Raw genomic sequence first — 26,516 nt, 5'->3', positions numbered from 1 at the left:
CCCTGCTATATTTATGTGTGTCTGCTTGAAATTACAGGACAATCTGCAGTTCCATTTTCTCATACAGTAAATTAAGCAGTGTCCTGAGCATTGGTATAATCTGGAGTACTGTATAACTGACTGCCTTGCATTTCTCTGACCTTTTTCAGATGTTTAAGAAAACCCCAAATTTTGTTTAGTGTTGATGTCTCAGAATTATAGTAGCAGAACAAACCACTAGGTAAAAACTGCTCCTTGTGCTTTTGGCACAAGAATTTGTTTACCAGGTTGAAATGAGCTTGTTTGGATAATCTTGCTTTTATTCCCTTAGTCTTTCTGTTGGACTGATGTGTTCCTAGATTGTCTTTCTGTTTCTGCCATATAAACAGAAAAGTTGCTCAAGGATTTGGATCTTCAGCCAAACAGCCCCACATTCACTTCAAAGAGGTGCCCTAATTTGAGTCCATATTAACAAAAACAATTCAGTTGTTCATTTACTGGGACACAAATTCTTTATATTTTGAGAAGTTTAATTAACAGGCAAGACTAAGTTGAAATGAAGTGCAAGAGGATCTTGAAAAGTGAAATGATTGCCAAACTTCTGGCATTAAAATATGGTATAAAAGCAGCAAGATGGGCAAGTAAATTTTTCCTTTCTGAAAAGCTGTTTTTCTGCTGGCTGAAGCATACCATAACTGAATGGTTTGACCAAACTCATGGAAACATTCAGTGGAAGCATCAAAACCAGTAGCCTATTCCTGGTTCTTTCCTTTCCATTTGGGTAATCTCAGGTAGATTATGGTTATCTAAAAGTTATCTAAAGAATCTGTTAACAAGATCATCTGAGCACTTTTCTGACCTGTTAAGCTTCAGCAGAGAGATGTAAGAACTACTGCATTTCTCCTGGCTTTAAGTGTTTTACCAGTGTTCAGACAGAAGTTCTGTCTGATAAAACTGCAGGGTGCCGTTAAGAACTTGCCAAATGTAAGTGTTTTCTGCTTCCCTGTGTAGAAAAAGACGAGCGTAGCTGAGGCAAAATGTTTGTTTAGCTTTATCTTCACAGTTAGAGAAAGAGAAAATTCTGATGCATATGCCCCTCCATTCTCTCTCAAATGGTGTTGTAACTGCCAAACTGTCTTGGTGTATCTCTGTCTGCATATGTGAGATTAAAGTCCTCTTGGGTACTGAAATTCCAGCTCACATGAGGCTGTGAAGCTGTTAGTGGCTTGCATTCCATCGAGGAGTAGGTGGAGCTTATGCAGACAACATATTAAAAGTCATAGTGTTAATCTTTTTGTTCAGAGCTGCTGTTTGTGTATCATCTACAACTTGGGCAGAACATCCTCAGTCAGGATGCTGCTCTGATGTGATCTGGTGGTGACAAGAGGCAGAGATAGAGCCCAGGCCATGGCTGAGCAGATGTTTGTTTCTGTTCACAGAAGACAGGAGATGAGTGTTTTGCTTGTTTGTGTGTTAAACTCATTCTCTAACAACAGGAGTTGTACTGAATGGACATTCCCAAAGATATTCTGAAGGCAGAGATCCTGCAGTCCCCAGCTCCTTTAAGAGAACCAGTTGCTTGGAATCTCCTTATCTAATGCTGTTCATTTCCATATAATTAATTCTCAGGCAGCTCAGAAAAAGGGCAATGTATAGATCTGAGGAGGAGATGGATCACAGTAGTGTCACAGCCCACAGTGTATGATAGGAATTGTAAAGCTGCTTTACAGTGAGCTTGAAGTGAACCAAATCAAACACTGGTTTACAGAGGCTCTAAGGGTTAGATTAGCTGGCTTGTGATGGTTCTTCGTGGCAAGTGTGTGTTTCATTTTGAGGCTTAATCTTAGACTTGATGGGTTTAAATCTATATATTGTCCTAATTCCTAAGGAAACAAAACATTTGCGCTGCTTCCTGAGTACTGGGGCCAGCTTCTGCTCCTTACCAGCTGCCTTTGCTCTCCCCTCCTTTTGCACAGGACGTGTTGTTGTTCACAGTGTGCTCTTTGGATGGAGTGTCTGGATCTTGACTGTGGGGTCAGTCTCTTCAAGATGAGAAACATTTCCCTTCACAGATCCTAAATGGCTGCTTTCCAGTAGCCATGCTTTGAAAATTCCCTTCTCCTTTTCCCAGGTGGGAATGAGGTGTGGGGTCTTGGCTTAGCTCTCCTCTGTACTCTACATGCAAAGCCAAGACAAAGGAAAAGTGTTTGAATATCTGTGTAAGTTTTCTGAGTAGCAGAGTATTGCAGGACTGTATTCTGAAGGTGAAGGGGAAAGTGCAACTTTTTTTCTTTAAGCATTGTGAAATGGAAAACTGCACATATAAACAGCAGTGTGGTGTTTTCCTTGTTAGCAGTGGTAGGAAGAGGCAGGAGGAAGAACTTTTTGCCTCCGGCCCTAATGAGGCCTGTTTGTCTTTAACATTTAAAGTCTCAACATAAATAAGTCACTGCAAAGGGATTTTTGCTTAACTCAGGTCTCAGTCAGCAGCTTAATAGAGTGTGGTTTCTATAAGTTGTGGAGAAGGTTTTTGACCAGTTATTGTATATCATGCAAGTTTTGCTGCAGTTGCTATTTTTTCTATACTTTCTTCTTTTATTATATTTTTATTTTGGGGAAGTAAGTAGCTGAGTTATTGGGGTAGAGGGCAGGGAGCCTGCATTGCGCATCTGCATCATGACCTGAGGAGTGAATCAGCTCAGTCATGAGAGCTGAGCTGCCGTGAGTTGTCCGGCCATTTTCTGGCAGGCAAGAGTTTCTGACAGTGGCTTCAGTGTCTGGGTGAAGAAAATCCAGCTTGAGTCTGCCTCTGCTGCTGCAGGAGATGCATTTAATAACATCCATGTCTTTGCTGAAGGGACTCATGCTTGAGGCAAAAGCTCTTTCTGGTTTTTTTTTTTGTTGTTTCCCCACGTAAACAATTTTATCACTGGAAGAAGATACTGAAGTTTTCAAATCCATGTTGTTCCCAGAAGGGGGCAGGGGAGACTTGCGAGTTGCGGAGTTTGATTAAAAGTACTTTTGTTTGGTTTTGTGACACTTCCGTGCTGGCTTTCAGGCACAGCAGGCACTGCCGCCGCCCTGGCAGTGGGAGCGTGGCACAATGAAACGCCTGCTCAGTGCCAGGAGCCTGCAGCAGCGACCTGGGCTGCAGGCCTTCCCTGCCTTGGCTCTCCTTGCTCTTGGGGAGCATTGCAACAGCTCAGAGTTCTCTCCTGCAGCTCCCCCTCATCTCATACCCTGAAATGATATGTGTGTTAAAGCCATGACAGAATGGAGATCATAAAACATCCCCATTTCTATACCAAGAGCAGTCTGGACAGATGGCATCTAATTGTGGGAAATTCACAGTTTCTTATTCTGTCATCTAGATTTTTATTCTTAATTAAAGCTGGAAAGAAGCTTCTCCATGCAACTTTCTTAGCGAATTTTGAGGGGGGGTTGTGTCTAGGTTTGCTCTTTACAGACCTAGCTTCCATTTGCTAAATACACTCAGCCTGGCCAGCAGTGAGAAGGAGGCTGTTTTGCCAAATGTTTTAGAAATGGGGTCATGCAACTCCAGCAAGTTTGTTTTATGTCTGCAAAGTGACCTGGGGTTTCTTTGACAGCCTGGAATACAGACAGAAAAAACTTGGCCATGTTAGTCTACATTTCTGTCTTTGAATGGAGGAAGCATCTACTTTCTCATAGGAAGTGTTTTTTGCAACATTCCTGATACTTTTGACATAACCTCTACACTGGCAGTAAAAGGGTATAGAAAGACTGCTGCATAAGGGGGCTGGATGAATGATGCACAGACTTCCTTGAGGTATTTGGTGATTTTTCATGCCTGAGTGAGTCTTCAGTTGCAAGGTCTCCTGGTTCTTGTGTCTAGAGACACAGTTGAAAGAGGAAACAGCAGTCAGAAGCCAATGGAAACAGAGTGTGAGATTACTTGAGAGAATTGGAGCCATGGGAGCCCATGGGAGCCATTGGTGCTGTGGTGCCAGCCTTGGTCATCTTGGAAAAAGCACAGGATTGCTGGCACATCTCTGATCACTTAGCTTCAAACCAGGCCCAGAGGATAATCCAGGGTAGTCAATCTCACTTGAGTCCTGGGGACAGTCACGGGTCAGGTCCTCTTGGTACACCTTTCCAGTGTGAAACATGTGAAGGAATGTGACTGGGAACAGTTAGTATGGATTTACTGACTGTAAGTTGTGTCTGACGCACTTCATTGTCTTCTGTGATAAAATAATCGGATTTGTGGATGAGGAAGAGCACTAGAGGCCATTTAGCTTAAGTTTACTGGGTGTTTTGACACTCTCCCACAGTATTCTTGTATGCAAGTTGGGACATTACAGACTGGATGGGTGGAGTATGAATTCAAGCACATCAGGGAATTCTGAAGAGTAAATGGAGTCAGAGGCGGATGAACGAGTGATTCATAGAGCTCTTTCCACACAGGACATTAGCTTCTGAAAGTAGGCTCCTAATCAGTCTTTTTTTTTCCTCCTGAATGTCATTCTTTGCCACAATGTGATAAGAGTGGATGGAAGACAGTATTTAAGAGTCTGTCTGGTTGAAATTCATCAGTCTGGCTCATTATCAGTATAGAAGATTAATCTGTCTTTTCTTGGGAAGAAGTGGGGGGTGGTTCACATGAATGTTCTTCAAGATTACCTTGTTTTGTTTTTCATTCAGCCATGTGTATTTGTGATTGCCACTGAGCTATAGCTAAATACAATACATCATAGTTTTGGAGATTTCAGTCATACCTAGGGAGGATGTGTTTGGAATGCTTTGAGTTTAGTTTGAAACAAAGAAAAACAATCAGTTAAAACAAAGTGATTTGGTTTTCAATGGGTTACAGCTTCTTAGGGTTTGACAAACTTGCTGTTATAAAAGGTGATCTGGAGGTTTTCTGTACCTAATGTCTACTTGGAATTCTCTTGAGTTTACCTAAGATACTGTGGAGCATCTGATAATCTTTTCAGGATTGCCAGTCTGAAAAGAATACTAGAATACTGTTTCATATGATCTGGTCAGGCTAAGGTATATATACTTATGCCCAAGAACTGTAATTGCAAAATTCAGTGTATGCTGTTTGCTTTGGGATTTATTTTTTTTATCTTCTCCAGTACTGCTATTACTGCCTTGCTGCAGCCAGTGGTATGTGTTGGAATTAAGAATTCAGTTTAAGCTTTCTAATGTGGTAGTGTGCTAAATTAAGGTGCCAGTTATGAGCAAAGAGGTTAATGGTCTTACATAACACTGGTCTTGAGGTTTTTTGCCACTGCAGAATCAAAAATAGCAATTAGGAGTTCATTTTTTGTCCTAGTTGTCTACTTTTCTGTGGAGATCAATTATCTGCCGCAACTGACTTTCTAATCAAAGCTGTTTTTTGTTTTAAAAGCATCATAATTTAAAAGTTGAGAACAGTACTAAAAATCAGAGTTCACCACAAGCTGCTTACATTTGTCTTTCAGTTAGTGCTCTCTTGGAAAGCTATAGATCATTCTTATTTTAACAGAGCTGCCTAAGGAATGTAATTTTAGCTCCTCTGCGTTTGTGGCTTTTGTAGTAATTTTTCATGGGTTCAGCTCCTTATGGCTTTTGTGTGTCTGTGGTTAACCCTATAGCTTCTCTGTACAGTTGCTTGTTACAACTCTTAAAGTCTTGGCTGCACTTTGCTATTGCACTGTGTAGTCTGAAACAGCCAAAACCATGGAATGTTCTTACAGATGCATCTGAGATCTTCTCCTGTGTTAGCCAGTACTTTTTTTTTCCTTCTGAGAACACTTTGCCATTTGTCCCAAATGGGAACTGACTGTGTCCATTAGATTTAGCTTGTGTCTAATCTCGTCTTAGATCTCCATTCACAGAGATGCTGGCAGTGTGTTCCTTCCTGTTGAGGTTTCCCTTCATGTCTAGTCCCACAGTTTTTTGTAACTGTGGAATTCATAATGCATTGTAACTTTGATTACCTTATGAAGAAAAAATGTACATGTTCACCTCTATGGCAGGATGGATTGCCTTATATCTGCATGTTGTTAAGTGGCAAGGGGAATGATTTCTGGTTATGTTGTGTAGGGAAGATTCAGGATTTGCTTTGTAGACTCCATTCAGAAGTGTAAAAATAGTGTCTTGTTGGAACGTGAAAAAACATCCCAAAAGAACAGGGGAAAAGTTGTCTTCAAATTCTTGGTGTCTGATGTCTGTGTAGAAGAAGGATTTATGTAACTGAATGTGCTGCATTCTGCTCCTTGGCTTTCCCTCTGAGGTGCCAGCATGTTCTTGCAGGGCATTGCTGCTCTCACTTCCTGACAGCCCACCTGGGCATGGTGCCTGCTGAGGCTCTGCTTCAGTACATGAGCTGAGGAGCTGGGAACCACATTCACTACATTTGCCCTAATTTTTTAGTAGATGATGATACTTGCTTTTCAGTCTTTCCTTGATGAAATGTCTGCTTCCAGGGTAGTCAGCAGCCTGCATGAGCAGATAAGCTGAACTGGGATTTGAACAGGGAAGCACTAAGCAGATCTGCAGCTGGGTGTGTGACAGCACAAAGAACAGTCCCCTCCAAACATCACTGGCTGTGGCTTTCCTTACTTGCATTAGAGATTCCATTAAAAGTCTGGTTTTGAGTGATCTTATAAATTTTTCTAATATCTCTCTGCTGATAGAAATGAGGACACAAGACATAGGGTTAATGTGTAATAGCAGTGGGCTGGTAGCTGAGCAGAAGTCTCCCAAGGGTAGGATTCATAATCCTCTTAAAGCAGAGGAGAATCAGAGGCTTTGGAAGGTCACCTTTTGCGGGGTGAGAAACAATCCCTGTGCAGAGCTCTATTGCCTCTATGATCAATTCCTCTCCCATTTTCATATTTCATCTCACAGCAGCAGAAAATAGATCTAGATGAATCCTGCAAGAGTCTTGACCCCTGTAAAACTCCCACTGCCTCAGGTTTGACTACCTGCCAGAAGACAGCTGTGTGTATATGGGTTGATAATCTTGTGTGACAGGGTTATGGAGTCTCTGCATAAAGATACTGGTCTGTTCCCCGTGAGACACCTTGATCTAAAGGGGACAACCATGTGCTTCTCCTTTGTGCCCTGCACCTTCACCAGTTTTACCTTTGCCTTATTTTGTTGCATCTGTATTTTGCTTGTGATGTAGAGTTGTGAGAAATTCACATGTCTAAATGCAGTCCTAAATGACAGCTTTACTTAATTTCCTTAATGTTTAAAAAACCCTGTAGTATTAAAGTGCAGTACTTTCAACGTTAGTCACTGTCAGCAGCTGGAAATTTATTAACTTCTTGCTTGTGATTTATGATACTTTAGTGATGTCTTGTGGCAGAGATGTAGCATTTGCTCATAAACTTAGTGTTTTCTTTGACAGACCTATTTTTTTTGCAAAAATGTCCAAATACAATGAAAACTTGCTGCTTGTTCCAGCAGCAGCCACAGCTTAATCTCTGAATTTTGGGGGAGTGAATTCTGCATGGCAGTGGCCCAGTCTGTTCTTTGAGTGTACTGTCCTTCACATGGCAGCCAGATGCCAAGTAAAAACTAAATTTTTTGCATCTCTAAGGCAGAGCTGGGCCTTCCCAGAATCCCCAATTTGTTGAATACAGTGTCCAGAGTTAGGTATCACAAGCAGTGATGAGAGCTTGCTGCAGCAGATGTCGATCATGAGGAACTGGGTGTGAGGCTGGAGTCATGAAGCGTGCCTTAGTGATCCTAAGGAGACCCTACGATGTCCCTGCCATTGAGGAATTGCTGTGCACAGCCAAGGGTGATGTGTTTGCTCTCCAGCAGTTGAGGAGTGCATACACAGGCACAGCTTTTTGGACCTGTGTTGGCAAAAGAGCCCTTTCATGGTGAGACAGGGGACAAATGACTCCTTCCAGCTCCGTGTCACCTTCAGCCTTGTTGCAACTCCATTGCTTCACAGGAGCTGCTGCAGTGTTTTCCTACACAGAGCCCTTTAGATGGATCAACTCTTCCTTCCTAAAAAGCTTCGTTGTGCAGAAGTGGTGAGCTTTCTGAAGTGACTTTCTTAATAGCTTAACCAAGGTAAAGAGAACCTTGGATGTAACCCAGGCAGCAGTTTCTAAGAATTCTTTGTTGTTCATGAATCGGTGTAGTTTGAATAATGTTGTTGTCACTGTTCCCCCTGGCTTTGCTCCCCAGTACTGCTTGTGCATGCTGCTGCTGTTTGTCATGCCCTATTTAATCACAACAGGCAGTTCCTCACTCTCCTCTATATATTTCAGCAGCTCTTTTGCTGTGAAAATAATGCTGGTATCAAATAAATTAAAGATTTATTTTTGAGGAAATGGGGCATTTTAAATATTAATGGTGTGTTGTGGAAGATGAAAACATGAAGAATTAGATTGCAGATTTTTTAATGTACTGTTTAAATCTTTAGAACCAAAGTGGTTTTGTATAGCTATTAGGTAGTTACATTGTGAAATTTTATCTATGTTGAGTAAGAGAGCAGCTTCACAGTTGCTTGAAGCTGGAGTTTTGCTGTGCCTCGGTTCCCACTTTCTCTCATCTTTTGATGCTGGGGAATTGTTGGGCAGATGTATTAGGGACCTGATCCAGCTGAAAACGGAAGGCTTTTTGTTTTGTTTCATATATTGTTTTGTTTTCCTACCAGATTGGGTACTTAATGTAGCTGTCTGCAGGGGTGCTGATGCTGGTGTAAAGATGGTGTCAGGAGAGGTGAAAAAGTCAAATGATGTTTCTGCTGCAAATGACGACTCAGGTCTCTTTAAAGTCGGGGGCGAGACTGTTCTTTGAGTGTGTGTTTGCAGGGCAGCTGGAGCTGGCTCTGCTTCTCTTGTGCCTGCCCTTGCCCTGCTCAGTGATTGTCCCCTTTTACTTTCGTTGGGCACTGGCAGTAAACCAGTTCAGGAAGCCACATTGGCAAAAACAACTTTTCTTTTTTTCCGGGTTAACTTGTTTGCCAGGCTGGTTTCTGAGCAGGATTGGTGAGTGCCAGTGCTGACTCAGGAGAGAGGATGGGTTTGAAGAATGCTGACTTAGATTTACTTAAGCAGTCGTGGAACTATAGCATGAGATACATGTTAAGGAACAAAGAGTAAGGTTTGCCAATTAGCAATTTTTTCAGTTTCATGTCTTCATGGACTGATGTGATGTCATCTACAGAAAAGGCTGCTGAACAGCTTAGAGACTTATTTTTTTGTCTCACAGAGCAGACACAACAGAAAATGTAGAAAGCTGGTTTCCTGAAGCTCTTGTTTCATTAGCATGCCTCCTGTCCAATACTAGAAGTCAAATCTTTATGATTATTCAGTCTTTTGTGCCTTGTTTTCAGTGAGAAGGCCTTTCACAATGGTGTGTATCTGATGCAGGTGCCTGTTACCAGCTGGAAGCAGAGAACCAAGTATTTCCCAGTAGGTTCCCAGGCAGCCATCAAAAAAGGTATTTTCAGTTGGTTTTGTTTCTAACAAATTCTAGTATTTGAGCTGGTAACTTGGGAAAACCTTCAGTCTGTCTCATAGTTGTTTCTAAAGTGTGCTAGCATGGCATCATTACTTAGTTCTTATTCTGGTTGTCACTATTTCTGTTTGTATTTCCATTTTCAAATAAAAATTCAGCTGCAATTTGAAGAGTTGCCAAAACTGCAGATAGGTTCCGCTGTTCACTCTTTGAATGTCAGAGTCTTAAAATTAGTGGGAATCTGCACATTACATAGGCTTGTGTTTCTTGAATGGAAGATCACCACGATAATTGGTGGTTACGCAATTTCTGGGAGAGTTTTGTTTCAGAACTTGGCCCAAAGCTGTTTGTTCACATTAGTGACTTGATTAGTCATGTTTTTACGTTTATTTCAGCATGCAGACTGCAAAAATGACATATAATTTTGGACAAGCAACAGCTCGAGGGAGCTCAGTAGCCATGCCTTAGCTGTAGGAAAGACATCAGTGTGACCTCATTTTGTCTCACTGAAGAGACCCTCTGTGGTTTCAGGCAGTGACAGTCAAGTCCCCTACGTGTTCAGTTTGGTCAGTGATCCTGTTCTACGGCAGCCATGAAACGAGGTGAGCTGGGAATGCAAACCTTGGCTTTAGGCACAAGGATAACCATCAGCAATTCAGGCACCTTGTGCTAATACAACTGTTTGTACAGCTGCACAATAGATTGGGGATCTGACCTGGGTTGAAAAGTAATCCTTAAAAAAAACAAAACAAAGTGCTGGTTTATTTTTAACTGTGATCAGTTCCCTAGTTTGATTCATGGTGAGGCTGCAAACAGTTGTATTGGTGCAGCAGAGTGGGAGGGTACTGTTAGTGCTGTTCCAGATGTCAAAGGATTGCTCGTGCAGCCACGGTCTGAAGAAATAACTGAAGGAGGAGTTAAGTGATTTGGCTGAATCAGTGCCAGAACGAAGCTCAACATAATACCAGGTGCTTTTTTAAAGCCAGGCATTTGGATGTTTCTAAAGAAGCTGGAAGGATCTTGTCCCATCTTTCCACCTCCTTTCCAGGTGTCTGTACTAGCTAGGAGGCTGAGGGACACAAGGCTGAGGTACACAATGATTTCTCCTTGTCCAGTCTGTGTGGAGGTGTGAGTGGGAGCTCAGGCTCTGGAGGTGTTTGCACATGTGGATGACGACAGCACCTTTCAACTCTGAGGCCAGCAGTTACTCTATAGGAGATTAGGCCAAATTGTTTTACTTGGCTCTGGTGTGATGCCTTCAAGGTCTTCTGGAGGATTTTTAGTCAGGAGAAGATGAGGTGAGAACTTAGGAGGTGCCAGTTTTCTCTTCACCCCTGTTGTAACACAAGCCTGAGAGCTGCTTGCCTGACCGCAGTGGATTCTCCTCAGTTTGGTGGGGCAGCTCCCCAGTGCTGAGCAGCCCTTCCCTGTCCCATCCATCTGGCTGAGCTCTGCCCACGCTCCCACAAAATCACACCTCCCTCTTCCTGCCAGCAGTGCTCACTGTGCAATGCATTTATCCTCTGCTTCAGCACAGCCATCACCAGCTCTGACTCATTCTCTTGCTGTCAGCAAGTGTGGTGCATTTACCTGCTCATCCATCCTGCCTTCTGATGCTGTTGAGACTGTAGAATTTGGTACCTGCAGCTGACATGAAAGTGCATTTTTTGAATGGACTCCTCCTTATGGTGAACTCAGCATAGGCATTCCATCTTCTTCCTGCTGGGGAGGCATTTGGGTGGTTACTTGGAAGACTGTGCAGGACTTTCTTAGGTTTGTGGCTGCCTTATTTAAGTCTCACTGTCAGGGATGAGGCCAAGGTCTGTGACTAAAGAATAGGTATACTTTATTTTAGATGAAAATTTTAAACGTAAGAATTTTTCAATGGGAATGTCATGAATCTTTTTCCTTTCTCCCTGTCATGCTATGAATGCAAGGACAATTTTCTGCCTGTTGATGAGTTTCTGAGCCCCTGCACTAATGTAAATTAAAAAAAATGTCTTTTCTTGGTGGGTTAGGTTGATTCATTGTGGCTTTTGACTGTTGAGAGTATGTTCCTTTCTAACTGTCTCTGACCATTGGAATAGAAAGCTGTGCTGAATAGCAGCTTTTGCACTGAAATAATTTAAAAATAACCTGTGGAGACTTCTTCCGCTTTGTAAATGATGTGAAGCCAGAAATTAGCTCACAGAAAGCTGAGCAATGAAGCCTCACAAGCACTGCGCTTCCCTAAGCCCTTCTCTAGAAAGCTTGTGTCATAATCTCATCTCTCCCATAAAATGCAAAGCCGATATTGGATGACCCTGCTCTCTTAGGCACAGGATTGGAGAAAGGTCTTCTGGGCTGGTACTGATAAAGGCAACCTTTTGTTGTACATATTCTGTCAGGTCTTGCTGCTATGGAAACTCTCAGGCTTGGACTACAGCCAGTGCTTCGGAACAGAGAAGGAAGGTGCCCTTTTCTACCAAGGCAGAATGTATTTGTGACAAGGTGCAGCAGGAGGATTCAGCAGCTCATCCCCCTCCTGCTCATCCTCCCCTCCTGCTGGAGAGGGAAGAGTGGTGATGACCAGACCATGGCTGGCCCTTTTGCAGTCTTTGCAGTGACACTGATAGCAGTCACAAGGACTGGCAGGTCCCCAGACAGCCTGTGCCCTCCTGCCAATGTGCTGCATTTCTCCAGTGAGGAAGGGGAAGCCTGGAAAAAAGAGCAGCGAGGGAATTCAATCATATCATCCCTGTTACGTGCAGTCCTCCACTGCTCCCCAGCATGATCTTATCACAGTAGTGCCAGCTTGTCCAGCATCAGGCCAGACAGGAATACAAGCTGGAAGAGGCCATTTGAGCCCCAGCTTGGGTTACTCCCACCTACAGACAGCTGCATGGCAGGTGTTGACAAAATGCTGCAGAGTACCTGCTCCATATGTTGCTGAATGTGACAGACCTTCCCTGTTCATGGCTGTGTGCTAAGAGTTGAATAAAAAAAACAAACAGGAAGAGAGAAATAAAGAGAGAGGGTACCAGTGTAGTGCACCAGTGTGAGAAAATGGGTATTGTCTGTTCCTGGCTCTGAACCCCTAACAAGGACCCCCAGTACCTCATCCCTCCCAGAAAGCATGGCACGCTTTATGCGTAGGTGACAGCAGAAGGGCCTTTGCAATTTTTGCTAATCTGGCCTCTAAGAAAAAAAAAAAAAAGCCTTGTTTAACCCTAGATCTAAGCACTGGTTTTAGTGAGTGGTTTCAGCATTCCAGCCAGAGTTAAAAGTACATGGCTCAGCCTTTCTTCAGAAAGAGCTGAAAAGGCTTGGCTTCCGCTCCTTTCTTAGGAAAATAAGAGGGGAAAATTCTTGGTCTTGCAGGCTGCTGGCAGAAGTGCTGAAGCTTTGTGATCAGTGTGATAGAAATATGGCACAAATAGTCTGTCATGGTTTAACCTCAGCTAGCAACTCAGCCCCACAGAGCCACTCACTCACTCCCCTCCTGCTGGGATAAGGGAGAGAATTGGAAGGGTAAAAGTGACAAAACTCGTGGGTTGGGATAAGACAGTTTAACAGGTGAAGTAAAAACTGCGTGCACAAGCAAAGTGAAACAAGGAACTCATACCCCACCTCCCATGGGCAGGAAAGCATTCAGCCATCCCCAGGAAAGCATCACAGTAACAGTGACTTGGAAAAACAAGAACCATCACTGTGAGCATCCCCCCTTCCTTTTTCTTTCCCCATCTCTGTATGCTAAGCTTGACACCATATGGTCTGGGATATCCCTGGGGCCAGTTGGGATGTTGCCTCCCAGCTTCTTGTGCACTCACAGCCTCCTCACTGGTGGAGCAGTGTCAGAGCAGACAAAGCCTTTATTCAGTTAGCCCTGCTCACCAATAACAAAAACATCTCTATTATCAACATTGTTTTCAGCACAAATTCTAACCACAGCCCCATACAAGTTATAAGGAAGAAAATTAAGTCTTCCAGCTAAAACCAGCACAGTCTTCCTTCAGTTCTTTAGGAGCCAGAAATGTAGGTATGTCTAAGGACTGTACTATAAGCTTAATTTTATTTACATTTCTCTGGGTTCAGACAAGCTCTGTCTTAAATAGATCAGGCTCTTTCCTTGTGAACACTTAGCAGTCAGTGCATATGTGCCCTGTTGATGAGGAAGAAAGAGGATTGGTGAAAGAAGCTCAGCTCATAGCATAGGGTGGAGCATGCCTGGTAGTGACTATTGTCCTCTCCAAGCCCTTGTTCACTGCAGTTCCTCCCCAAGCCTCACTGTTGCCATTCTTCTCCTCAGCTGGCATTCTTGAGCAGCTTTTCCTAAGAGTTCTGTTCCACTTTGGATGCATGTATATAGATTGTATTCTACTTCCTGGCCTCAATCTGATGAGCCACACTTGTCATGGTGAGAGCAGCCTGTTGAAAAAGGAGTATTTGGTAGCAGTTCAAGTGTTGGACAAGATGCATGAGAAGGCTCAGGGTTCAGAGCTGTGTGCTTAAGCAAGCTAGGAAAGTTTGTAGCTTCCTGGATATCAGGAAGGCCAAATGTTTCTGGTTACATCCTAAGTGTTGCTGCAGGTTCCTGGAGAGTTGTGTTCTTTGCCCAGGTCCCAGGGCTCATCTCCATTTACTGCTGACTAGACAGACATATCTCAAACCTGTGGGGGTCAGCTTTTGTGCTGGGAAGTTGATCTCATAGCACAGAGGGAAACACTTTTTTTTAAACTTTCTTAGACTGGGTTTTCTTCTCATACCTCATCCAATCCAGCATGACTAGAAACAACCCTGCTTTTTAGCACAGATGCTTCTGTTTTTCTTTGCTAATGAGTCTAGCTCACCAGGAACCAATTGACCAAATGCTGTAGTCCTCTTGTTCGCTATATTGGTATTTTCTATTCTTGTGCTTTGCTCCCAAGTGCTCTGGGGCTGTTGAGGGAAAGTCCAGCTTGTGTCATCATGACGTTGAGGTCTGTATTTATCCCTTCCCTGTGGCCTGTCTCCAGAGTTATCAGTGGCCATCTGCCTTAGCAGGGCCTGGGGGCTGGAGTCAGAGGGGAGGCAGTGCTGGAAACACGGATGTGCAAGCTGCTGAGGGCAGTCAGTGTTCTTGCTGAGTGATACATCACCATTTAAAGCATTTGTTCTCCTTTTTATTTAGGGAAGTAGCTTTACCAGTGAGTCGTGAAGTGTTGCCAGTGTTCCCGTACAAGATGGCTTATAGAGAGTAAGGACATCAGCATCGTGGTGTGCTCAGCTGTAATTCTCACTCCCATAGCACTGCAGCTCCCTGCCTTCACGTCTCATGTGTGGTGACCTCCAAGGCTCTAATTTTTCTGTCTCCTTTAAGTTACATCCTCAGAGGAGACGTTGCTGTTCTTGTTCTCTGATGCTGTGAACTCGCAGGAGCATCTCCTTGAGTCTGATGCTGGTCTGGTAAGACACCTGTAGTCTTCAGCCAGTGTTCAGTGGTGTTTAAGAGGTCTCTGACTAGGTCTTCAAGAACACAGCACTATTTCTATGAAGGGATATATTCCCTGCTGGAGGGTGATGTTTGGTTTGGGGACAGGGTTTACCCCATTTAATGGATTAGGAAGAGCAGAGTTATCTTGGGAGTCTTACTGAATTTTGTTTGGAAATATGTGATACTACAAGAAAACACATCTTATTGCCAGGAAGTGTTTGAACAGTGAGGTATGCAGATCAAACTTGGAGCAGATATGCTGACAAAGAGATGTCTAGACTTAAATATTGTAGAGCAGATTCTGTTCCAATGCACGAGTCTGTTACTGGGGAGGATAACGAAATATGGGGGTTGGTATGTCCATGTAGTCATGGATAACTCTGCTCCTGAACCCCACCTTTCCCAAATCCAGCTCAGTGGGCACTTTGTCTTGTTAAGGAGAGATCCTTCTGCTGGAAGGGAGTGCTAAACTGGCCCAGGTATTTTACTGCTGCTTGAGGTGTAGTGGAAGATACTAAAGGATCTGCTTAAATGAACTGGTCTCCCTGAAGCTGTTTCTTGGACTGTGCACTGTGTTTTGCAGTTTAATTGGAAGGACTTTGAATTTTATAAGCCAGCTAAAATAGTTGAACTCATGCCTTTGTTTAACTGACGAAGGATGAGTAATACTTAGGATCAAATAGTTTTGCTTTATATTCGTTTGAAACTGCTGGGATTCTTCTGTCTTTGTTTGTGGATAGTGTCCATGTTTAGTAATAACCCTCTACTTTGAGTTAGTAAAGTGTCTCGTTCTTAAGCCCCATGGAAATCTTCCTCTTGATAAATGTTGCCTCTGAAATGCTGCTTGCCACAAAATATTTTCTCACATTCATTTGAACATGGGATAATACTGCCTGTATCACTGTTCCTCTGGAGTGTGTGGATGCATGTGTGGAGTGGGTGTCTCTAGCTTCAGACCCTGTCCCCACCTGATGCCCAGCTCCTTCTCTTGTGTAACAGCCCCAGAATGCTTTTATGGCTGTCACTTGCTCCCAGGGACCCTGTACACCCTCAGCTTGTTGTGGGGTTTCTTGGGGGTGTTGGGGTACTTGACAGTGAGCCCAGGATGCTTGGTGGCCACAGCCATTTCCCAGCAGTCCTTGGATTACTGCAGTCCTGAGCATCATGTGCGTGTATCCCGAGTGTGACAACAACTGTCACGCAGATGAATCTTGTATTTCTCTTGTCCTCTGAAGTTTAAACTACAGGAAGGTGTGAAGTTATGTTTGTCCTCTCTGTTGTTTGGAATAGTCAAAAGCTCTGCTTTAGTCATTGGCAAAGTAAATTGAATCCAAGACAGAGCTAATCAGGAAGGGGAGACTAGTCTGTGAAACATTTGTCTGGAATCTGTGAAGTGCTGACCTCTTGCAGGTGGTGATACCTTGCTTGTTCTTGGATATTAACTGTGTTAAACCCAACAAAAACATCTGAGTGTCTGCTGCTGAAATTTCTTCTTGTTGATGAAGCAAATAAGAGGGAGGAGAGAAATCCCCAGCATGTTTTTGTTTGTGATCCAGTTTAGGCTCTAAGTGAGTTTGGGAGACAGACTTTGATAGAAGTTTCTACAGAGAGGGACCATTTGTGTTGTGGGATTTTTTTCCCTCCTATTTCCTGGCCCCTGCCTTAAAAGCCAGCTAAATAGTCTCATTATTCCCCTTGAGCTGAATGTGGTGGTGGTGTAGTCATGTAACCACAAAAGGAAATGTTTTCCATGGGATCAGTGAGATGATTCAACTCAAATATACGTACACTCATACTATCCAAAAACCCAGTGCGAGGAAGCGAGCAGGAGCAAGCAGACAAGGAGAGAGAAGCATCTTCCTGTTGTGGGGAATTTGGGTTAGATTGGGTTAAACATGTTATGAAGTATCACCCTTCCTTCTGAATCTCTTGAGCTTCATCTCTGACATGGCTGAATTGGAGTGAGGAGGATGAGCTCGTGTTTATCCGGAACTCCCCTGGCCTGGCAGTGTTGTGTAGCCGCAGAGACATCCCGTGGCTGGATGAGGAACAGCCTCTGCCATGGCCCTTGTTCAGGTCTCCAGGATCCCTCAGTTCTTACATTACTGCCCTTGGCTGTTGCCATGCAAAGAAACTGGAAATTGGATGCATTTGGAAACTGTAGTCATCACTTGGTTCTTGTACCAACATTTGGATAACTCATCGTTGTGAGGAAATCCTGTGACATTTTCCCCAGCAGCCTCAGGGGCAGCTGTGATCTAAGCTGGAAAGGGCAAGTCATCTGGAGAGAATTTGGGCAGCTTTACTTTTTGATTGTCCTGTGGCTGTACTGGGCACTCTGCAAACATTAAAAGAGCATCTGCTTCTCTAAAGCACTTGTAATCTCATTTGGATTTACTGGTATATCTTGTTTACCTCTAGAGATCAGGGCCTTGTTGTGCACATAGGTGCTATGAAAACATTAGAAAATTGTCCTGAAAGGCTGAGACTAATAAAGGAGAGAATCTGAGAAGAATCCATTCAGTTCCAGCACACACAGAGTGACAGAATGACTGTCTTACTCTGTGTCTTTCATGTCAGCGTCTGAAGAGAAGTGAGCACTAAAGGAGAAAACTGTGTGACAGTAGCAGGTGAACAGGAATTATTTAGTCATTTAGATGTTTAAAATGCAGAGGCACAAGGAAGGGAATTCAGATTCTGGAAATGTTTGTACTGCCTGTGTCAGTCACCATTACTGATAGGCAGCTGTGGGATATAGCTCACAGTCTGCTCAATTGCTTTACTAATAAAATAAAACAGGAAAGGAAATAATATTTTCGTAAAGACAGGAGGCTCAAAATAGCCTTATCTCCTCCTTTTCCTGTCTACTATCAATCCTATTGGAACAGCTCTGGATGGGACTCTCTCTGAATTAGTGTGTGTTTACCTGTAGGATTTAAGAGGTGGTGAGGAGCATGCTGGAACAAGCAGGATGTAAACAGAAACACAAGAGGATATGGATATAAATAAATACCTTAAACTTCTCCAAGCAAAGAAGGAGTGAGTGAACTTTACTGACAGGAATCTCTCTTGCTTTTTCAGATCCCTGCAAGGAAGCAAATTGACAGGATTTCCCCCCTGTGGCTGCCTGACCGCTGCTGAGCTACCCCTCCCAGCCCATGTGGCTCTCCCCATGCTCCAAGAGTGCAAGGGGTGCCCAACGCAATGTGTGTTTGTCAAACCATGGAAGTGGGCAAGTATGGCAAGAATGCCACTCGATCTGGAGACCGGGGGGTCCTGCTGGAGCCTTTCATTCACCAGGTGGGCGGCCACAGCAGCATGATGCGCTACGACGACCACACCGTCTGCAAGCCCCTCATCACCCGGGAGCAGCGCTTCTATGAGTCCCTGCCCCCAGAAATGAAGGAATTCACACCTGAGTACAAAGGTGAGGCCCCTTGGCATTCCAGAATGCAGCCTTCAAGAACCTGTCCTTTCATTTTCCTGCAGCTGCTGCTGTCTTGCTGTCCTTTGCTGTCATTTTGCTTTTTTAAAACTCCCTTTTGTGGGCTGGAAATTTGATAGCAGCACTTGGAAAGGAGGAAGTTTTGGTTTTTTTGTAGGCACGCTGAGTTGAATGTGCTCTTCTTTCTAGACAGAGAATATGTAGTGTGACAGTTGTAGTCCAAAGTTTAAGATTATGGGTGTGTAATTGAAGCAGTTTTATTACCAAGTTATTGTCAATTACAGCCTTGACCTTGAGCTAATGAAGCCAGATCACAGACTGAGCATTTGCACATTCCAGTTCCGTAATTTATTGCTTCCACATCCCATCTCTTTTATGGATCTGTAGCAGCAAGCTGCTGAAGCAGGAAGTATGGCTTTCCCAGTGCTGAGGTGCAACCTTGTCCCCAGCAGCTTTGAAGGAGTGGAATTTTCCAGTGCCTGTGTCATTGTGGGAGGTTGGCAGCTCAGCTGTGCCTTGGAGAAGCTTGATAGGCTTCCAGCCTTGTGTGTTTGTGTTCAGGATGGTGGTGTGGTCAGGTAGCCTTCTGGGGGGGTACAGTGTTCCTGTTCCCCCTGCTGCTTTGTCTCCATGTGGCACTGGGAGGACGGTGTTTTACAGACAGCTGGGACCACCATCTGTTCAGTCTTGCCTTTGCATCTGGCTGCAGCCTGGCTGTCTCAAAGCAGTGTCAGCTTCCGTCCCGGTGTCTGCACACAGGTCATGAGTGAGGGGTGCAGTCTGCAACAGATGGGTCCTCTCTTACCCTTCAGCCATTCTGGGGCCACACAGTGCTCTGGTGTCCCATCAGAAATCCCACTGAAGTCTGTGTAGTTCCTAGAGTGCATATGATGTAAGTTTTTCCCGGGAAGGTGTTTAAAACTGATGAAGCTGATAGTTCAGATGGATTCTTGTCTTCTTGACGTCAGGTGCTTTCTGGTATCCTAATGGCATGGGGATGTGCACGTGCATCCCAATGTGGGATTTCATACTGTGCAGTTTCCTGATAGTCCTAAAAATCTTTCATACTGATCTGGGGGAGAGGAACACTGGGACTGATATTTTCTGTCTGAGCACTCAGATGTTACTGTAACATCACACAGAGATATCTCGAGCACATCCAGGCAGCACTTGGAGCAGCATTTATGTAGTGACATTCTGGAGTCCTGAGCTGCTCTGGAGTTGTGTTTGAGCCACCTGAACCTTGTTAACATTGTCTTGTGCAGATAAGAGAAAGGAAGGATGGGAACAGAATGGTTCTGCATCAGCTGGCCAGGGCCAGGTTTCCTCAAGTTTGTGATGATGGATCATTTGATTCAGTGCATCTGTCATTTGAAACTCCTGGCAGCTATTCAATACTAGTGACAAGCTAATGAAACATTTTGTTATTGCACATCAGGAGATGTGGTTGATGGCCTCATTTTCAGGGCTGGGGCAGTCCCAGAAATGAAGATGTCAGCCCTAACTGGAACTGTCAGCGGTCTTGCTCTGTGGCTGGCCAGATATATTTTGAGTCTGTGCTGCAGAAGATCTGTAACTGCCCTTGGACTATGGTGCTTTCCAGGAGCCTTCAGAAGGTAAAACTGGACAGGACACATGGTCCTGATTGCCTGCACTTGGCAGAGATAGTTACGCTTCCAAGGTCCCCTGTTTTTATTGCTAGGAAGCCCTGGGCCCTTGCAGGTCCCTTTTTTGTGAGACTGGCTGACTTGTGATAAGAGTGGCAGGTGTCACCTCCGCCTTAGGGCTCTGTACTTCGTCACTCTGATGCTGGAAAGCTCCTTTAGCAGAGAAAGCACAGTCCTGCTTGGCCAGTGATGTCCCTGTCAACAGCAGGATCATAGGTACTTATCCAAACAAACCAGATATTATTTCACATGCTTTACTCCCCTCAGCATCTTGGCAGACTGTACTTGACTCTCTCCAGTTTGACGACATTTGCTGCAAGACTGAAGGAAGGAAGTAAATCACACCCTCAGCCTACCAGCTGCACTTTTGTCCTTATTTCCTGTGGTGGCAGAGCTTCCCCCTCTTTCATTGCTCTGGGTTTGCTTTGCTTCTCTGTGAGCTACGTTGTTCACTCTCCTGAAGAACATTTGGTTGATAATGGTTGTGTATTCCCTCTGGGAGAATTGACGTGTTACTTCTCCCTGGCAGGTGTGGTGTCTGTCTGTTTTGAGGGAGACAGTGATGGCTACATTAACCTGGTGGCCTATCCCTATGTGGAGAATGAGGCTCTGGAGCAGGATGATCTGCCAGAGAGGGACCAGCCGCGGCGCAAGCACTCGCGCCGGAGCCTTCACAGGTCAAGCAGCGGCACTGAGCACAAGGAGGAGAAGCCTGGCCTGGCCAGTGACAGCACTGAAAGGTAAAACTCGGAGGACCCAGTGACACCACCAATAATGGGAGATCTCTCTTCCTTACTCCTTTGGTTGAGGATGTTTTACAGTTCCTTAAGGTGGCCAGGCTGTTGTGCATCTGCTAGCCCAGCACATTTTGGCACTGCGGACTGTGTCAGGATTTTTGTTGGGTTCAGGACCAATTCACCCACATGAAATGCTTCTGACACAAGAGAACTGTTGGCAGTGGAACCAAAGCATACAGAGCAGAGTTGAACACTCTTTGGTCCATCTGGTGGACAGGGATTTTCTTCCCAGGGTATTTTGAATATGGGTCCTCTACCTCCTCATCCCAGCCAGAGCTTCCAGAGGAACAAGTGTTCCTGTTTGCTCTGTTAGCAGAGATATTAAACAGACCAGATCCTGGAGCATGGGCCCACAGCCCAGGGTATTGGTGAGGATTTGCTTTTAAGAAGATTGGCATTATGTGCTGCAGGAGAAGGATCAGGAGATGATTGTGTGCCAGGGGAGGATGTGACAGTTGTCAGTGTGTGAAGAACTGATGGATTCTAACAGGCAGGTTTGTTCTGTCTTTACACCAGCAGCATCCAGGAAACGAAGAGTCCCAGGATGGACTTGCACATCCACTCAGATGTTCCATTTCAGATGTTGGATGGGAACAGTGGCCTGAGCTCTGAGAAGATCAGCTATAACCCCTGGAGCCTGCGCTGCCACAAGCAGCAGCTGAGCCGCATGCGGTCCGAGTCCAAGGACCGGAAGCTGTACAGTATCCTTTGGGAAGCACAGCTGGGTGTGTCAGGCTGCTGCTGCCCTGGCCATACCCCTTTGTGCCTCAGGAAGCCAGGCCTGCATTTCCCTTGGCATTTCTGTCCTTCCCACAACCACACTTGAGTTACATGTTCTTTTTTGCTGTTCCTTCCTGCTTCCCATACTGTGACACTAATGAATCAGAGAATGGTTTGGGTTGGAAGGGACCCTAAAGATAATCTCATCCCACCTCCAGGCAGTCTGACTGACTTCTTCATATGGTTGAAGAGGGGTTTCTGTGCCTTCACAAATGACTCCTCCTGCTTTTGCTGAACTTGCCAGCTTGTGGGGTTATTTTGTTTCACCCGGTTTCTGTTTTCCTCACATAGAAACAAACTTACTTTCAATAGCTGTATTCCTCATCATTTTAACTGCGTAGGCTTCCTTCTCCAATTCTCAAGTGTGTGCTTGGAGACTTCAGATTTTATTTCTAAATGACTTGCATCACTTGCAGAGAAGTCTTTCTCTTTGGCTGCCTTCTCCTTTTTAAGCACGCTTCCTTATTTTTATGAAGTTCCTCTTTCTAAACCAAACACAGTTTTTCTCTTGCACATTTAATCCAGCTCTGCTCTGGTTGCCATTTCAGTGTTTACATGTTGATCTGTGTCCTGTGGGACTCTTTAGGGCAAACTTCTGGGGTGCTTTCTTCTGATTTTTGGAACAAGTTGCTGTACAGAGTGCCTGGGGTGTGTTCTCAGTGCTGTGCCCTAGTGCATTGTGTGTTGGTGACAGAGAGCTCCTGTTACTGTTCTGTTTCCTGGCTTCGTCACCTCCCCTGTGTGTTGGGCATTGCTGCTGTTCTGGACAGGCCAACCCTGCCATTACTTGACCCTTGAGTTTTCAGTCTGGGCTTTGTATTGTTTATCCATATGGTCTAATGACTAATTTGATTAGACTTTAGGCTCTCTCCTAATGTATCAGCAATTCCTACTGGCACACTATGTCCTTCCTGACACCAGTGTTTTGCTTTTCAGTTTCCTCTCAATATCCAGTAAAACTGCATGTGACCTTCCTGCTGTTGGCCATTCCACTTTCTAGGCTGTTTCCTTCTACCAGCTGTCAAAGCCTGGGTCCACTGTTTGGGTTTTGTTCTTTTCTTCAACTCGCCAAGCAGTTTGCCTTGTCTGTTCTTTGGCTCCTATTTGTTTGTTGCCCAGCCCTATCTCCTGCTGGCCCAGGTCCCTGTCTGTGGTGACCCTGGGGTGTCTCTAGTGGGGGAGCTCTCCTTGACACATATCCCAGAGTTCCTGTTGCTGGAGAATGTGGTGCATCACTTCAAGCTTCCCTGCGTGCTTGATCTGAAGATGGGGACCAGGCAGCACGGAGATGATGCCTCTGAGGAGAAGGCTGCTCGGCAGATGAAGAAGTGTGAACAGAGCACTTCTGCCACCTTGGGTGTGCGTGTGTGTGGGATGCAGGTAGGGATCCCCCAGGCTGTAGATGCTGCACCTTCCATTTCACAGCTCCATTAAGCCTCCCAGTTAGCGTTTCCTGCTGAGCACTGAATTTGAACCTCCCACTGCAGGTAGGTACACCAGCATTCATGCTATTTTTGTCTTAATTTCTAAGCCTGAAACAAAGGAACCTGCTTCTCCTGAGATGGCCTGCTTTGTCCAGAGCTCTTTTGTTCACAGACAATTAGGGGATTTTCTAATAAAATTATTTTTGTGGCTTAGTGTTCAGCCAGAATCACAGTGCCTAGGGATGGAGGTGTCTGACATTTCCTTCTATACTGCACTGATTGTTGAAACATTGCTCTGCTGTGCCTGGGCCCTGTGTGCAAGGCTTTGCTGCTGGTGCTGCTGTGCAGTAATTGCTCCTTTCCCCACCTGCCAAAGGAACCAGATCTTATAACCCCAATCTCTGCCTACAGACTCTGAAGCAATGAGAGTTCTTCGTTAATCACTTGCCACATAATGGCAATAGGTGTCAGCAGCTGCTGCTGCCAGAGGATTGTCCAAGTTGCTGTAAGACTTGGCTTCTTAACTGTTGAGGTCAGTTGTCTCATGACTTTTGGGGCCCTGAGACGAGTGAGCCCCTTTTGGGTGTCCTGGAAGAGGACTAGTGCTCAGGCATCCTGAGTATGCCCCTGGGCTGCACCCATGAGCTGCTCTGGGCTTCAAGGAATGGGCAGAGCTGTGCCCACTCAGTCATAGTGGGGATAGGATGACTTCACTCTGCCCTGTCAGTGTAGGACAGCTCAGGGCTCTCTGCATGGCCTTAGCCTGTTGCTCCCACTTGATGTGCATTTCCTTTGGTGTTCCAGGTCTATCAGCTGGACACAGGGCATTACTTATGCAGGAATAAATACTACGGGCGTGGCCTTTCCATCGAAGGCTTCCGCAATGCCCTGTACCAGTATCTCCACAATGGCATTGAGCTGCGCAAGGACCTCTTTGAGCCTGTCCTCGCCAAACTGCGCAGCCTGAAGGCGGTTTTGGAGAGGCAGGCCTCCTACCGCTTCTACTCCAGCTCCCTCCTCATCATCTACGACGGGAAGGACAGCCGGGCGGGGACGTTTGTGGAGCGCCGGCCGGAGGCGCGCCTGAAGCGGGTGGACGGCTCGGTCCCGGAGAGCCTCCAGGACGGCGGCAGCTCGGAGCCCGGCTCCTCGGGCCAGCCCAAGGTGGACGTGCGCATGATTGACTTTGCACACAGCACGTTCAAAGGCTTCCGCGATGACCCCACTGTGCACGACGGACCCGACATGGGCTACGTGTTCGGGCTGGAAAGCCTCATCAACATCATGGAACAGATGCGTGAGGAAAACCAGTAGCCCTGGGCTGTGGCCTCTTATTCTTGTCCTGGTAGCAGGAGCAGACAAGACCACCCACTACCACAGGAAAAACAGACAAATTTGGTTTTAAACAACTGTATCGCTCCATTGTTTTTTAAATGTACTTGGATAGAAGAGCTGAGGTGAGGCAGGATGGAAGAACTCCTGACTAGATGGTTCTGACCGCACTTGCTCCACCTTCTGGAGGAGGCTCTGTAGATGCCTGCTTGGGTGTCAGGTGTCCCGGTTCTTTGCTCATCACGTGTGTTCGGGAGGGAGGACCTGGACATAGGGAAGAGAAAGCAGGAGAGCCCAGGGCTCTTGACAGGGCTGGTGTGAGGAGCCTCCTGCCTCAGGAGCTTCCCCTTTGAATTTCTCCTGAGTTATTTGGAAAGGGCGCTCGCCTGACGGTTGGCAGCGTCTGTGGGGCCACCGGTGAGGAGTCAGGTGCCGGTTCCTGTGTTCGGTGTCGCTGGCTCTGCCCTGAGTTTTGCTGATGGGGCTTTGCTTTTGATGCTGCCTTTTTCTGCTGTTTGGGCACTGTGAGTAGCCACCCCAAACACAGAAATGAAATGACCAAATGCAATCCCTGACAGAGCTGTGGCCCGGAGGGAATGCCACACACTTGGAGCAGTGCTTGAGCCTGGGGTCTGCTCCCTCCCTGACAGCATGGCATGGGCAGGCCCAGGGCTCTGCAGGAGTGACTCTGCCCTGGACCACTGACTTGCAAGCACTCAGCTCGTGGGCTAGCAATAGTATCTGTAGCAGTTAACATGACCCCAGCTGTGCAGCGGGGCATTTTGGACCATTTCAACCCTTCCCCTCCTGTAGAGTATGTCCCTCCAGCACAAAGCTGCCCTCTTCCCCTGGGGACCCTCTGCTTCCAGGCCCTGCTTTTCCAACAGGTCTGGGGGTGGTGGAAGGGGAGGCTGAGGCTTAGGGCTGATCCCTGTCTCCTCCCTGAGGATCTCCAGGGGCCAGGCGAGGGGTGACCTAGCTGAGCAGTGAGTGCCACTGTCTTGACTGTTCAGTACCACTGCCTGACTGTTCAGCTTTGCTTCACAGAGTCAGTGTCTCCCAAAATAAATATCCCCCAGCCTCCTTTGATGATGAATTAATGTTTGATACTGTGGCCTGGTGGTACCAGACCGAACCCTGCTCCACCTCAGCTCCTGTTTCTGTGCTGGGGCCCTGGCTGCTCCCTCCTGCTCTCATTGACTTGTTCCGTGGCGTTGCCATTATTCTGCATACCCACAAGGCCAGGGTTGGGGTGTTTTTTAATTACTTCAGGAAAGCTTGTTTGGGGAATACTCGCATGTCGCATTTGTGCCGACTCCATGTGCGCAGATGCCGCTCGGAAAGCACAGCTGCCATAGCAGGCACAGGTCTGTGGCACTGGTGTGGAAGGGGACAGGAGGGCTGCCCACTTTCTCTGCCTGTCTCCCAGCTCCTCAAAGCTTGCCCAAGCCACTGCTCCCCTCCCACCCTCTGGACAAGGACATTTAGCCATGGCACACTGCCCTGCGCTGGGTTACTTCATCACTCCTGCCAGTCCCGACCGTATCAGGACTCGCAGGATTTTCAGGGAGCAGGTTTGCAGGAGGGAGTGAGGCTGGCTGAGTGCTGGGGTGTAGGTACCCCCAACAGCCGCATTATTCCCTGGCCCTGCCTCAGCGTGGCCCATCGCTACCCACCTCTGCATGTCCTTTTCCCCGTGGGCTGTTCTCGGGCGGCTCAGGCCGCACCCCTGGGAGAGCCCCTTGCTGTCCCCCCGCGCTCATTCCTGCCTTTCCCCACCTCACTGGGCTGCGACGGACGGGCCGCGCTGCCGGTGCTCAGTGGGAGCCGCCTCCCCCCTTCGGACCACCGCGGTGGGACTCCACAGCTTGTACATAGCCTTGGTCCCGTTTGTTTTTACATGAATAACCACCCTGTTTGTGCTTCAGAGAACCAAAAACCATTAAAGGATCTGTTTTTGTCCGCGGTGTGCCTTGCCTGCCTCTCCCACCGTCTGAGCCTTGGGGACGGGGTCAGGGCTCTGAATAAACGTTCCCGCCCGCTGCTGCTGTGGCCGCTGCTCTCTTATCGAAGTCGCCCCGTCGCTGCTGCTTCCCGAGGGAGCCCCGGGCAGGGAGCCCCGGCTGCAGCTACGGCCTGGCCATGGGGCGATGGGACCGGGGCGGGCCTTAAGGCCTGGTTGGG

General features: G+C 46.2%; 1 protein-coding gene across 8 annotated transcripts in view; it reads left to right on the top strand.

The window, feature by feature from the left end:
- The window catches only part of IP6K1 (inositol hexakisphosphate kinase 1), a 36,220-nt gene extending 9,926 nt beyond the window's left edge, over positions 1–26,294 (top strand). For 5 of the 8 annotated variants that reach the window (XM_015641187.3, XM_015641183.3, XM_033517402.1 and 2 more), the window contains 5 exons: positions 17,969–18,314; positions 20,529–20,739; positions 21,313–21,497; positions 22,781–22,956; positions 23,805–26,294. In XM_015641187.3, coding sequence (XP_015496673.1) covers positions 18,092–18,314; positions 20,529–20,739; positions 21,313–21,497; positions 22,781–22,956; positions 23,805–24,314 — 1,305 coding nt within the window. In that variant the 5' untranslated portion in view covers positions 17,969–18,091 and the 3' untranslated portion in view covers positions 24,315–26,294. Of the gene's footprint in view, positions 1–9,310; positions 9,418–17,968; positions 18,315–20,528; positions 20,740–21,312; positions 21,498–22,780; positions 22,957–23,804 lie in introns of all 8 variants that reach the window. The other 3 variants (XM_015641186.3, XM_015641185.3, XM_015641188.3) reach the window with 3 other exon arrangements.
- The last annotated feature ends 222 nt before the right edge of the window (positions 26,295–26,516 follow it).

The sequence above is a fragment of the Parus major genome, chromosome 12 (assembly GCF_001522545.3).
Source record: "Parus major isolate Abel chromosome 12, Parus_major1.1, whole genome shotgun sequence".
NCBI lineage: Eukaryota > Metazoa > Chordata > Aves > Passeriformes > Paridae > Parus > Parus major.
This window is presented reverse-complemented; position numbering and strand designations above follow the sequence as displayed.